Consider the following 15061-nt stretch of genomic DNA (forward strand, 5'->3'; position numbering starts at 1 on the left):
TTGGGCCAAATTCCATTTAAGAATTAAGACAATTCCTTAAGTGTCCGGAAAAACACGTTACTCCTGAAACAGAAGATAAACTGTCATATGTCATCAGTCTTCTTGTCAATTCGGCATCAGTGTAATGCATACAAGTAAACTTCAATTCCGTACAAACTTAATAGATTTTGGATTTTGTCGCCTCGACTCTCGACCAGCCTCCGCTCGGTAGCTGCGTTATTTTAGTGGGACACGACCGTGGGAATAAGAAGCGAACCGTTTCAAAAACTGAGATTTCTCACTAAAACGCGTCCTGGTTGGTGTAACAGATACACGCCGAATTAAACGCCGACTCAAAAAACTGTTAACTGACCGTGTAGCATCCGGAAAAAATGCGGTGCATCCGCTGTGCGCGTTGATGTGAGTTTAATACGTCCTTTCAGATGTTAAGGCAGGCCGCATTTTTAGCGACAAAGTGTGACAATGTGCCGTTCACAGATCAAGTCTCACAGCACGGTCGTAGTTAGGTAACACTATGCTTGTGAACTTTATGACACACACGAACTCACGCTCACACTGTACAGTGTTTAGCTGAGTTAATTGTTAGTTAGATGTTAATCTGAATATGAGAAATCTCGGGCAGCTGTTGATGTCCAGATGATGAAACTGGGGACACACTGGGAAACGTATGTTTTGGTTTGTTTGTTTTTTTTGCTGCATGTCATCAAGAAGGAACTCGGCAACTTTGGCCCAGTTGGCCGTGGAGTAACTGTCCGCGGAGCAGAGTCATCAGTGTTATCACGAGAGCCCCGCCTATCTGTGCTATTATCAATCACCTGTTAACAATAATAACCGGCTGTAAAGAAGGAGCAAATTCCTTTTTACTTCTTGTCCGATCGGGCATTAACCCCCCGAACATCTGCCTGATTACCATTATTATGTCTCCATGTTTACTTAATGCACACCACATATTTTATATGTTCATATTTTATGTTCTAATTCTTGTGAAATCAGGAAACTCCACCCTGTTGGGACGTTGAAAATACAGTGCTGGAAAGTGACAAATGAATAATAGAGGTGAAGGTACCAATGACACACACAATTCATTGGAGTATGTTTAAAAACGATCTGAAATTAATAATTAACGCTTCAGCAGGTGGAATGTGAATACAAAGCCTTTTGTCCGTAGAAAAGTGTGTGCTTTACTTATTTAGCCTTGTGAAAATGAATAATAACTCATTAAAAGTTGTGGATTAATTAAAGCTTCATGAAGCTGCTCTAAAGTCATCTCATTTTCTAACAGAGGGGGAGCAAACCTTCACTATCCAGGACATTTTAATTCAATTATGTTTGTAATGAGACAACACTCAACCATAACTAGTGGCCTTACAGTCATTAAAACCCAGTTTACAATCACTTATGATAAACACATTTATACCAAAGGATACCTCTGTAACCAAAGTGTGTGAGTAAATTCCACATTTCAAAAATCCCACTGATTGTTTTTCAAGATAACTACAATAGTATCCATCAATCCACCATAACTTTGTTGGGTCTTTCACGTGTAGACTGGTAAAGGTCATAATGCTGACACAGTCCTTATCAGTCTAACGGGTGTGTAGATAATGGGAAAGGACGGGCATGAAAATAAGACAGGTATTTACTACGATGAGCCTTAGTGGTGTTGGTGGATTTCTGAAGAAGCCAGACGTTTATTGAGAAGTCCAGGTACGGCATATTTTGCTCTTTTACCTCCTTAAACTGCAGTGATGTATTAATACTTAACCAGAATTCCCCTCTGGTGGTTGCTGTTGTTGTTGTTGTTGTTGGAAAAACGTTGAAAAACAAAATTTTTTTACCATCAAATCAACTCACTTTGCTTTTGAAAATGTTTCTACTGTGATGGAGTTCGGTTCAGAGCAAGTCACACCTTTCTGGTGAGACAATTACTGGCCGTGTTAACATATGAAACATTATAAGTAGTACACATGTTTTCAGAACAAGTTTTGTAGATGCACACATGGACTGAGATGTGTCTGAAACATTGGTTCTGTTGATTTTATTTTGAAATGATACCCAATTTAACTGCATGGATCCCACTGATCCAAATTATAATTTAGATTATCTTTGAACCACAGCTGCAACGTGAGGATACGAACATGAAGAGCTCAGTCAAATTAACACCTGCAGGTGAAAAAGGTAAGTGATCAATTTTCTTTAAAAAAAACAAAACAAACAAAAATAAACAAACAAAAAAACAAGTAATGACAGGTAACTCTAAGCTTTCTCTCTCTTTTGTGGCAGATGTTGAGAAGGGGTAAGTTTATACTACAAGATTGACAATTTCCACATTACACAATGTGTCAGGCCACAATATGTTTGCGGTTGTTATTGAATATTCCTGGGAATTTCCGTGTGTTCCAGAGACAAGAAGAAAAAAGAGAAAACACCAAGTGTTGGATACTTTCAGCTGGTAAACATACTGTATCTTTGCTCAGACGGAAAGAGGCTCAGTATATTTCACATAACTTTACATTCTTTTAACACATCCTTTTGTCCAGAGTGACTCAGTCATTGCAATCAAACTGCGTAGGAAGAGCTGGATATCCTTAGGGATAGGGAGTGTATCCCTTTTAAACAGTGCTACAGTTCACGTGCCTACACATTCTCTTTGGATTAAGTGCCAGCAAGGATTGATTAGATGTATTCTAGGCAGGTGGAAGATGAAGGTTAGGTTTTTGGCAGCCAAAGATCTTCTTACTCATTTACTGTACTTAAGTTCAATATTGATGTACTTTACTTAAGGATTACTAATTTCTGCTAGTATGTTTCTCCTCCACCACACTTCAGAGGGAAATACTGTACTGTACTGTAAGTAACTAGTCACTTTTCGGATTAAGTTTTTACATTAAGATATGTTATAAAATAAAGGCATAATGGCAAAATTATCCAATATTGCACAAAAAGAGATTAAAGAAAAGCTTAAAATATGAACAGAAATCTGTGAAACAAAGCTTTTTTTTCCCCCTTTCTCTTACATTGTTGTTATTCTTGTGACCCTTTCCCTAGGTTGGGAATCAGTGGATTCCCTTACTGTGTAGTTTAACTAGCTGTAGCTGCAGGCTCACTTATTCATATACACATACACACACACACACACACACACACACACACACACACACACACACACACACACACACACACACACACACACACACACACACACACACACATATATACAAATGTAAAATATCGGTCACAGTCGACCTTTTTAGAACTTTAGTTCAGGTTATTCAACAGCATTTTAACTGTAGGATTTTTTTTTCTTGTAAATGCTATTTTACATTGCTGTAGTTTTACTTTTACTTGAATCATTTCCTTGTACTGTACATTGCCACTGTACATTTCTATCTTTGGCTTGATCATTAAACATCAAAAAGAAAGTAAAAATGGCGAGCAAACTACATTTGACTTTTTTCCAGTTTCGATTTGCCACCTGGAAGGACAAATTGATGATGGTAGTGGGCGGACTCTGCGCCCTCATACACGGTGCTGCTTCCCCTCTCATGCTTCTTGTGTACGGCATGATGACTGACACGTTTGTGGCCTATGAGCTTGAAGTCCAGGTGCTAAAACACCCATACACGCAATGTGTTAACAACACCATCTATTGGATAAATGGCTCTGTGTATGAAACAGCTGGAAATAGCACTGTGAACTGTGGGTAAGTCATTAGCTAATTGTTGATGTGAATATTGTTGTAGGGGAAAGCTGCTTTTACTCATTTTATCCTCTTGGCAGGGTGGATATTGAAGCACAGATGACCTTGTTTGCATATTACTATGTTGGAATTGGATTAGCAGTTCTGGTGGTTAGTTTTTTTCAGGTAAGTTTTTATGTTTGCCGCAATCAGCTTGAATTTAAAGCCCTCTTTATGGCTGATCACAGTGGCAACTTATATATACAAAGAGGTGATTTTGTACCGCTCTCATTTTCAACACTAGATTTTCCTCTGGGTGTCAATGGCTGCAAGGCAAACTCAAAAAATAAGAAAGACTTATTTCAGAAAAGTCATGAGAATGGAGATCGGATGGTTTGACCGCAACTCTGTTGGTGAACTGAACACACGGATATCAGAGTGAGTCAGGGCTCTTATCTGCAAATCGGTGCATGACTGGGAGAATGTTTAACACAGGGTCCTGTTTTCTTTGCAGTGATATCAACAAGATCAACAGCGCCATCGCTGACCAGGTGGCCATCTTCATCCAGAGGCTCTCTACATTTGTGTTTGGCTTCACGGTTGGGTTCATTGGCGGATGGAAGCTGACTCTGGTGGTCATAGCAGTGAGCCCACTGATTGGATTAGGTGCTGGACTCATGGCCATGGTAAGGAGCCAGCTGGGAATCAAATGATTTCTTACTGCTGGATGGGAGTGCGCTACTGCTGCTGTGTGGCAAAGGTTGAATAAGTGAATGATTTTGAGTCGTTTTCTTTCTGAAGGCTGTGGCCAGGCTGACAGGTCGAGAGCTAAAGGCCTACGCAAAGGCAGGGGCGGTGGCTGACGAGGTCCTGTCATCCATCAGAACGGTGGCAGCATTTGGTGGGGAGGAAAAGGAAGCTGAGAGGTATTCCGCTGTTTTCTGAGACCACAAGAAGTCGCTCTGCTTTGCAAAAGATGAGGAACCTTTACTATGAAACTGTGAAATCTGTGCAGATATGACAGAAACCTTGTGGAAGCTCAGAACTGGGGTGTGAAAAAGGGCATGATCATAGGCGTTTTTCAAGGATACCTGTGGTGCATCATTTTCCTTTGTTATGCTTTGGCCTTTTGGTACGGATCGAAATTGGTCATCGAGACCCAAGAGATGTCCCCTGGAAGTCTAATCCAAGTAAGTAAAATTAAATGCATTCAACTTCTGACTCTCTACATAATATCAGTATTTGAAAGACAGTGGCTTTTGTTTCACTGTGTGGCTGCTGTGTTTTTTTCAGGTGTTCTTTGGAGTTCTCATGGCAGCCATGAACCTGGGTCAGGCCTCTCCCTGCCTGGAGGCCTTCGCTTCAGGCCGTGCAGCAGCAAAGACCATTTTTGACACAATTGACCGGGTAACATCAGCATGCCGCATGAGACTTTATTGCAGATACAATCCAGATTGGAAACAATGCATTTTAAGATAAATAATCTTCACCATTGAAGTTCTGTTTTACGTTCACAGGAACCAGAAATTGATTGTTTCTCAGAGAAAGGTATCAAATTAGATACTGTGAAAGGTGACATTGAGTTCCATAACGTCACTTTCTTCTACCCATCCAGGCCTGATGTCAAGGTAGGTTTTTCAACAAGCATTTCTTTGTATCCCTTTCTCAGTTCTCAGGATTCAGCTCCACTACAATGACTTTTTTCAGATTCTAAATGATCTGAGCATGGAGATCAAACCAGGAGAAACCACTGCTTTTGTGGGGCCGAGCGGATCTGGAAAGAGCACCACAATCCAGCTCATCCAGAGGTTTTATGACCCAAACCAAGGAATGGTAACAATCTGAGCAATTGCACAGACACGTCGGAAACTTTGACAGCTTTGGTGTGATAAATGTCACATCTATAATTCTTGCTCTCAGGTGACTTTGGACGGCCACGACATTCGGACTTTAAACATCCAGTGGCTCCGATCTCTCATTGGTATAGTGGAGCAGGAGCCTGTGCTGTTTGCTACAACCATTGCAGAAAACATCCGGTTCGGTCGACCTGGAGTAACCATGGAAGACATCATCCAGGCAACAAAAGAGGCTAATGCCTATAACTTCATTATGGACCTGCCTCAGGTACGTTCTCATATTTACATTCAGATCTTGTTTTAGTAATCTATCCTAAGAGGAAAATGAATATGTTGCCACTTATCCAACAGAAATTTGACACTCTGGTTGGAGAAGGTGGAGGACAGATGAGTGGAGGACAGAAGCAGAGGATTGCAATCGCTCGAGCTCTGATCCGAAACCCTAGGATCCTGCTGTTGGATATGGCCACATCTGCCTTAGACAATGAGAGTGAAGCTGTTGTCCAGGAGGCACTGGATAAGGTACGCCACTCTCTGCCCATAGACTACATAACTGAGTGCACTTTGACCATTAGCTTCAGCAGCACATTGTTTTTTAATACTAATTTAGTTAAAGGTATGTGGTGTGTGTGGTATGTGCAGGTGCGCATGGGCAGGACAACGATTTCTATAGCCCACCGTCTTTCCACTATTAGAAATGCAGATGTCATCATTGGTTTTGAGCACGGACAGGCCATGGAGAAGGGGACACACAGTGAGCTAATAGAACGAAAAGGTGTCTACTTCACCCTGGTCACCCTGCAGAACCAAAGCACATCCAACACAACTGAAGGTAGGCTTCATTATGGGCGGCAAATCATTAGAGTAAGGCTGCAACTAATGATTATAGTCATTATGAATCAAACTGATCAAAATTTCAATCTTTTGGTAAATAAAATGAATAAACCTCAGATTTAAAAGACGTCACTGATTCTGCTGATCTGATTTCCTCGGGCAGCACGTTCAATAGCTTCGGGGCTCTGAATGCCTACAGGCCTTTTCCATACAAGACATTTTAACTTGTCATTGCAGGGAAAATGCAGGTGTAGCTAGTAACATTGACAGTGGTCCCATTCCATTGTAGTGTCTCATTAAGCATTGCCACTGAGCTGGAATACACATTAACTGAATGTATTAATGGAGTTAGAAAGCAATGCTAGTATTGTAGACACCCTGGACCCCCAAAATCCCACCAGTACCACAAGAGACGATGGGTTGAAAGAGACACTTCAAAGCACTCTGCAGGAGCCAGTGGGCAGGGTGTTTGAAGGTCCTTCCTGTGGCTGCTGAAGAGCAACAGAAGCTTCAGTCGCTGTATTAAAGAGGTATCGATTTGTTTTTTTCTGCCAGATGGGATCAGTGAAGACTTTGATCCAAAACCAAGGAGTTTTAGCCACGTGAGCCGCAGATCCAGTCAAAGGTACAGTAAATACAGCTCTTAAAGATTATACCAGAAAACACTCAACTGACAATGAAATTAATTGATATTGTCCATATGTCTCCTGCAGGAGCTCTGTTCGACTGCGATCTCTGAGCAAACTGTCAAGTGAATTTGATGCATCATCAGACATCATACCAGAGAACGTTGATGATGATCCCGATGAACACGTTGAGCCTGCCCCAATAACACGCATCCTCAAATACAACCAACCAGAATGGCCCTACATGCTGCTGGGCGCGCTGGGAGCTGCAGTCAATGGCTCTGTCAACCCCATCTATTCTGTGCTGTTCAGCCAAATTCTTGGGGTGAGCGCTGTGTATTTCGCATACCCCCATTGCTTGTGATGGACTCATGTTGTGGTGTAGTATGTTGAAGTGCATATGTCTTTTATGATCTGTGCATTTGCAGACTTTTGGCATTCGTGACCTGGAAGAACAGAGGAGGCAGATCAATGGGATATGTGTTCTTTTCTGCATTGTGGCTGTGGTCAGTTTCGTCTGCCAGTTTTTACAGGTATGAGAATCTGCAATATAGAATTACATAATCATTATTGATGAAGAAGAAAGCAGAACAGAGTAATCTGGGATTTGCAAGCAGATTGACTCTGATTGAATGTTCCAGGGATATGCTTTTGCTAAGTCTGGAGAGTTGCTGACCCGTCGTCTGAGGAAAATGGGCTTCCAGTCCATGTTGAAACAGGAGATTGGCTGGTTTGATGACCCCAGAAACAGCCCTGGAGCTCTGACCACCAGACTGGCCACTGATGCATCCATGGTACAGGGGGTGAGTAGTAGCTTTACAGGCCTGTGCCTATATTTCGCCTCGTTTGTACCACAAAAAAAGCATAGTTTTGTTTTTTGCATGTGGCTGTTGTGGTTTCTGCAGGCAACAGGCACTCAGATCGGCATGATCGTTTCCTCGCTGACCAGCATTGGAGCGTCCTTCATCATTGCTTTCTACTTCAGCTGGAAGTTAAGTTTGGTGATCATGTGCTTCCTGCCACTTATCGGGCTGTCTGGGATGTTCCAAGCCAAAATGCTGACAGGTTTTGAAGTTGAAAATAAAAAATCCATGGAAGCAGCAGGTCAGGTAAGTGCCACAGAACATTGGAAGTGTACATTTCTCTGAGAAATCAAAGGCTGCAGCACAAGAGCTTGACTTTCTCTTGCAGGTATCCAGTGAGGCCCTTGCCAACATTAGGACGATTGCAGGCTTGGCCAAAGAGAGCTCATTTGTGGAATCATATGAGGAGAAACTCGAGCTTCCATATAAATCTGCCAAGAGGAGAGCCAGCATCTATGGGCTCTGTTTTGGCTTTGCCCAGTGCGTCATCTTTATGGCTTTTGCTGCTTCCTATAGATATGGAGGCTACCTGGTTAGCGCTGAGGGATTACAGTACATGTTGGTTTTCAGGTTGGTAACTTTATTTCTTTCAACTGAACATCTGACTTTTTAAGGTTTTAATTGCCAAGAAAAACATCACATGCTTTAGCCAAGCAGATCAAGATGGTGAGATAGGAGATTTATCACAAGAAGTGTGATGAAGGCAGCAATGTCCTTTTCTTTAGAGCCATGTAGGACAGATTTGGCTGGTACTCCTAAAATTGCCAGGGGAGGGCATGGCTCTACCTTGATCTCTAGAACTTTGGTTCTAATGCCTCTGAGTTGGACGTGTTTCTCGAAGTTTTCCCCATAATTTCTTACAGCTGTTAGCGTATGAAGGGACTTTTTTCAGCACTGATCTGAAAGTATATGAAGAGATTTGGTCTTTTTCAGATCACATATTAAAATGTATTTCTGTCATGCAATTACCAAACATGAACCCAGTGCTCATATGGTGTTTCTCCAGAGTGATTTCAGCTGTAGTTATCAGTGGGACAGCACTGGGCAGAGCATCCTCCTTCACTCCAGATTACGCCAAAGCCAAAACTGCTGCTGCTCAGTTGTTCAAACTACTGGACCGAGTTCCTAAAATCAACATGAGCCACACATATGGAAAGAAATGGGTTTGTGAATTCATTAATGGGATGGAATCACACATATTATGATGCCATTTGGTCATGATGTTACTTTCAATTTGTTAAACCCAGTTATCTATCTTCAGGATAACTTCAGAGGTAAAGTAGAGTTCCTCAACTGCAAGTTCACCTACCCAACTCGTCCAGACACCCAGGTGTTGAATGACTTGGTTGTGTCCGTGAAGCCTGGTCAGACTTTGGCGTTCGTTGGCAGCAGCGGCTGTGGGAAAAGCACCAGCGTTCAACTGCTGGAAAGGTTCTATGACCCCAATGAGGGCCAAGTGGTATGACATTCATTCCACCAATCACAAAATATGCTTAATCTACTCCAAACCTGCCAACTCTGTCTTAATTATGTCTTCTTTTATTTTCAGCTGATTGATGGCCGTCCGTCTCAAACAGTCAATGTGCCCTTCCTAAGGTCTCAGATTGGCATAGTATCGCAGGAGCCTGTGTTATTTGACTGCAGCATAGCGGAGAATATTCAGTACGGAGATAACACACGCAGTGTCAGCATGGAGGAGATTGTTGAGTCTGCTAAGAAAGCCTACCTTCATGACTTTGTCATGACCTTACCAGATGTGAGTGGGAACATGTAAAAATACCACTTTACATGATTGCATTCTGTTTTTATTTTACTTTTTTGACAGAGTCACAACGTTTTGTAATCTGGATTTTAGACACAGACGTTGCTCCTGGACATCCCAGAAGATAGCAATAGAAAGCATTTGATTGTAGTGGTACGGGTTTACAACACCGTTGACCTTGTGGCCTTTTGCTTTCCCCCTTTTCTTCTCAAATTTGAAGAAATATGAGACTCAGGTTGGTGCCCAGGGCTCCCAGCTGTCAAGAGGACAAAAACAACGCATTGCCATTGCCCGGGCCATCATCAGAAACCCCAAGATCCTGCTACTGGATGAGGCTACCTCTGCCCTGGACACAGAGAGTGAGAAGGTATCGTCATCCTTTCCATCAGTATATCTTTTCATGATATATACATCTCCACATACTTACATGACACACCAAGAGACCTTGAAGACTGTGTTCCTGACAAAGCTCTGTCTTCCTGCAGACTGTCCAGTCTGCTCTGGATGAAGCGAGAAAAGGACGAACCTGCATCGTCATCGCTCACCGGCTGTCTACTATCCAAATGTCTGACATCATAGCAGTGATGTCTCAAGGAGTCGTCATAGAACAAGGCACACATGATGAACTCATGGCCAAGAAAGGTGCCTATTATAAACTGGTCACAACAGGTGCTCCTATCAGCTAAGCACCTGTAACAGCACACAATGGAAATTAATTTGTATGTGTTTTATTGTACATTTGAATGAATGTGTTGTCATCTTCTGGTATCGCACTGAGAAAATATTTGACGAAGTGCTGATGTTAAATTTATGCAGTGCCCTGAGAGATTGGACAGAAACCAGAGGAAGACTTCTTTCATTTACCTTGTGTGAAAAATCTGTTTTAGTAATTATATGGTTTGTTATTAATTATGTGGAGACAGAACTATTTATTGCATATTTAATTGCTCATGAGTTGTTTTTTTTTTACATGCATGTGGCCATGTTTTCTATTGTTATGCTGAATATAATAGGGCACCACCGTGCAAAAAATTGTGATGCATTTATGGTGAAACAGTTCCAAACCCTGGTTAAAATTAATATTGTTTGATATGACTCAGATTTAAAGAATACACCTCAGGGATATAAAACACACTATCCATTTAGGGGCAGATTGGGGTAAACTAATTTTCTAGCATGTTGGGCAGTCTGTATGGCTCTGCATTACATTTTCTCCACTGGAAAGGCACCCTAGAGGGCATTATTACATGTTCTTGCACATCGACCACCATAGAGGCACTTTATCATGTTTCATCTACTACAGGGGTATCCAAGAGGGTGAATTTATAATCCAACTAATACAATCCTCAAAGTTACATTTTTTTTTTCTCGTGTTTGGTTTTTACCAAGAGGCCTTGATTTAAGCAGTATGAAAAAATCTGGAGGAGTATCCTTAAAACTGAAAAAAAAAAAAAAAAAAAAAAAAAAGTTCATCATTACTGAATAAATGACAGGATATTGAATTTAAGGGAGTTTTTATAGCTGGATGTGACCGTCTAATGAATCCTGAACATTAACATCTTTAACAGTGACAATAATGTAAAACAGTTGTGTTATTTCATCATTCAGACAATAATGTGTGCCATTAAAATGTGTTTGCTTTCTGATATATTAATGAAGTAAGGTGAGAGTGAATAAATGGTAGGCTGCTGAGTGGTTTCATGTTGTTTTGCCCAGACACACAGATGTTTCTTCAGGCTTGGTTTAGCAAGTAGCCTACGCATTTAGGACAGTTACATCATTTGGTGCCAGGCCTCAGGTGCCACCTGATGCTAAGCAACGTCAGACAAGATGGGGGACTTTAACTAATCAACCTCATCTAGTTACATCACACACTCTGTTCTGCCTCATTACGTTTTGCATGATTGATGATTGATCTGAATTTGCCTCAAGAAACCAAGCGACCCATCAGATATTATGTAATTCACACAGAACAAGATATGTATATTCACATCCACAGTTCATATGAGAGTGCTGCAGGAGAGAAAACCTGAAATGAAACAATTTAGTGGGTTGAAAATATATTATAGAAAAATATATGTCAGATGTGTTGATGAGCAGCCAAGATAGGCTCCGGCCCCCCCGCGCCCCCGAAAGGGATAAGCGGCACAGAAAATGGATGGATGGATGGATGTGTTGATGAGCTGTTGCCGTGGTGCCAACCGACCCTGTTTAAATAGTACATATTAATTTGAGGGTATTTGTTGTTATATTGACCTCAAAGTTATGAGAAATGTTTAGTTGAACAAATTTTTTTTGAACGCATAGTCTGACAAAATAAGTTCTAACTTAATTTAGTATTTTCTGACTGATAATGGGCACTGATGAGAAAAGTAAACACATATTCTTAAGAACAAGAAAACACTTTAATATTTCAAAGAGCCTTTCAAGGTGAGGTTTGACCATGTTTCAATAAAAAAACCCCACATAATTTATTTAAATCCAACATTACTTGTTACTCCTTGAACCTTGAAGACCTTGAACCGCACACTGCACTCAGAATGTGTGTTTGTAAGCAAAATTTATTTTGCTTGGGGCAAAAGTGTCTCTCGCATGAAAGGCATGCAACAGTAGCTTTCCAAATGAGCTCATTAATAAGAAATCTACTGAACTCTGAATTGATGAAAATCTGTTTTGATTCATCAAACAGGTCACCCTCAGGGAACGTTTTCTAAAGGTTCCCTGAAGGTTATTTTTATTGGGGGTGGGCGAATGTTCCCTGAAAGTTCTCTGAGGGTTATTTTTGTGAAACATTTGGGGGACCTTTAGGGAACGTTCCCAAAATGTTATTCTTGGGGGTGGATGATGACAAAGAACATCTCATGTATGTTCATGTATATAGTCATACAGCATATATTTTAAGGCAGGAGCTGGTATAAACAGTATTTTAGTATATATTCTAATAGTATTATCATTAGCAGTAACCCAGTACACCATTTGAATGTTGTTTTCCTCTAATGTGGGAGTCCAGCAAATGTTCCCCTTCCCTTCAGGCAAAACCAGAAATTGTTTGCTGGATTATCAACAACAATTTTTTATATCATGTCATGAATGCCTCACAAATATACTCATACAGTGTCAAGTTTATTTATATGGCACGTTTAAAAACCAAAGTGCTGTACAAATCACAGTGAATGGCACAACAAAGCAAGTAAAATGACAAAGCAGTAGCAAAAAAAGACACAAACAGTAGTAAAAAGGCAAAATGATAACAATAACTGGCAATAATAAAATACAAGGCCATATCAAAATATGTCATCATCACATAAAGTCAGACCACATAAAAACATATTTACATCGAATCCACTCTAAGCAAGTAATGTAATGTAGTTCAACATAGTATATTGCAGTTTCAGTGCTTATGTGACTGTGCAGTAACTGTGACTAACAGTCTGACAGGTGGTTTGCATGTACCCACTCATCCCTGGACAGGACTTCACCCACTGATATAGAGCGTGACATAACAACGTCACAAAGCTTCACAATTCCTCCATAATCTAAGCCAGCTTCCTGTCCTCATCTCCAATCAGCAAATGAACACAGTAAGGAATAACAGCGACCACACCGAGAGGAACAGAAGCACTCTTACAAAAAGATAAACCGTAGAACAGAAGCTCAGTGTGTGTGGGCATCTTGATGAAGTCACAAAGCTGCAGAGATGTGAGTGTCGCTGTCACGCACATGAGTTTAAATCTGGTTTTGTAGCTGTTCTTCCCCTTGCAGCTCTGGATGAACATCTGAGAGTTCACTGCCAGGCCCAGACCGAACAAGGCTCCCAGGTTGCGCACCAGACCCGCAAAAGGTGTGGTGTCGAGATGGATCCAGTCTGAGTTAACGCACCACTTCTTGGCTTTAGTAACTGACCACAAAGGATCGATGTCTGTCGATTTGAGGATCACATAAAAGCAGATGGCAAAGGAGAAAAGAAAGAGATTGATCTGGAGGTACACTTTCAAGCTTGCATTGTAGACGGAGGGGATATGATCAAAAGCCTCGGCAACCAGCATACCTACACATGGTAGAAACAAAACACATGAATAAATATAACAAAAACAATTAAGTTACATACAGCATTAGCTCAGGAAATATGTAACAGCAGGAAGAAACCCACCAGCCAAAAGGCCGAGGATAACCTGATGTGGGAAATGTGTTGCAACAAAAACCCTGGAGACGCAGACGCTTATCTGAATGACCCAAAAAGCCATCCACAGACAAGACCTGAGAAGATGAAACCTGAAAGGACAGAGACATTTAGACATGAGCACTGATATGATTATGATCATCATTATACAAAATAACTACCCACCTTTGAAAACTCTGCGCAGAAGTGACAGTCGAGGAAGGTCTGGTGAAGTTGAGAGCAGCGGTGATCATCACGTACCACACACATGACGAGCCCATGGCGTGACCGGATGGACTTCCTGCATGAAGAAACATCAGAGAAGTGTTTGACAGTGCCAGAAACTGTCACTTTAAAATGGCATTAATCAAAATACACATGCTAACCTGGCCCTGTTTCACATGTGATGTGAAATTGTTCCAAGTGTGGGAGTGAATCGTTGGGGTAGAAGTGGGTTTCTTGCACCCACCAGTAAGGTCGCTGCCCAAACAGAATCCTGAAAAACAAGTATTACAGAATATAAATACACAAAATACTCTGAAATGTCATTTTATTAAGCTCTGACTTCGTTTACCATTTGAAAATAAGATTGAGCCAGTCTCCAATAACAGCCACCCATATCATCTTGGTGCCCACGTTATGACTGAGATGGAACCAGAGGGGGAAGTAAACGGAGAAAATATTACGAGGGTCTCCCACAGTTGACATGAAGTTGAGGAAGTCGTGGTATTTCCTGTAGTTGTTCTGGAGGTGCTGTATAACCAGCACCCCATTGCTGTAGACAAAATCCATCTGAGAGTCCCTGTCTATGTGCCCAAGTGTAACAGCCGCTTCTTCAGCATCAGTCAAAGCACCATGAATCCCTTCCACGCCTGAGATAGCTTTATATCTCGACCTGGCATCATAAATCATTAAACTGAGCCATGGCAACCACCGCAAGCTCTTCAGATGCAGCCCACGAGGAATAAAATAATGTGTTACCAAGTCATGAGAGCTCAGCATTTTAAGAGATGTTACAAAAACTGTTTACACCCTGACTGTGTAGCCATCAGATGTTTTACAGACCATTGCTTTTGCAGTTGTTACATATTAGCCATTGTACACACTGAAAGAGATAGTGACCCACGTAACCCCCTGGATCGCTTCAGCCTCATTAATATTCTCATTCCCACTGACCGTAGCAACAAAATGGGCTTCCCATAATACTGTAACTGAAAAACACAGTCCATCTGGCCCCCACAGTCAGGCATATATTCAGTGGATCTATTGTCACCATGTTTTC

General features: G+C 41.4%; 2 protein-coding genes across 2 annotated transcripts; one reads left to right on the forward strand and one right to left on the reverse strand.

The window, feature by feature from the left end:
• Positions 1-3785: 3785 nt before the first annotated feature.
• On the forward strand, positions 3786-10392 carry abcb11a (ATP-binding cassette, sub-family B (MDR/TAP), member 11a). Its single transcript, XM_070975783.1, has 22 exons — positions 3786-3865; positions 3984-4117; positions 4194-4365; positions 4481-4605; positions 4695-4869; positions 4973-5086; positions 5197-5307; positions 5387-5512; positions 5600-5803; positions 5887-6057; positions 6178-6367; positions 6925-6994; positions 7083-7320; positions 7424-7528; positions 7637-7798; positions 7901-8104; positions 8187-8428; positions 8865-9021; positions 9120-9317; positions 9408-9614; positions 9841-9987; positions 10106-10392. Exons 1-22 carry the CDS (start codon positions 3800-3802, stop codon positions 10304-10306), a joined length of 3519 nt encoding a protein of 1172 aa, XP_070831884.1. The 5' UTR covers positions 3786-3799; the 3' UTR covers positions 10307-10392.
• A 2331-nt stretch (positions 10393-12723) lies between these two features.
• On the reverse strand, positions 12724-14710 carry LOC139340296 (glucose-6-phosphatase 2-like). Its single transcript, XM_070976054.1, has 5 exons — positions 14354-14710; positions 14166-14275; positions 13966-14080; positions 13771-13892; positions 12724-13668 (listed from the first exon to the last, which is right to left on the reverse strand). The coding sequence occupies exons 1-5, from the start codon at positions 14689-14691 to the stop codon at positions 13157-13159; spliced, it is 1197 nt and encodes a 398-aa protein (XP_070832155.1). The 5' UTR covers positions 14692-14710; the 3' UTR covers positions 12724-13156.
• Between the last annotated feature and the right edge of the window lie 351 nt (positions 14711-15061).

This window comes from Chaetodon trifascialis, chromosome 12, assembly GCF_039877785.1.
Source record: "Chaetodon trifascialis isolate fChaTrf1 chromosome 12, fChaTrf1.hap1, whole genome shotgun sequence".
In the NCBI taxonomy this organism is placed as follows: domain Eukaryota; kingdom Metazoa; phylum Chordata; class Actinopteri; order Chaetodontiformes; family Chaetodontidae; genus Chaetodon; species Chaetodon trifascialis.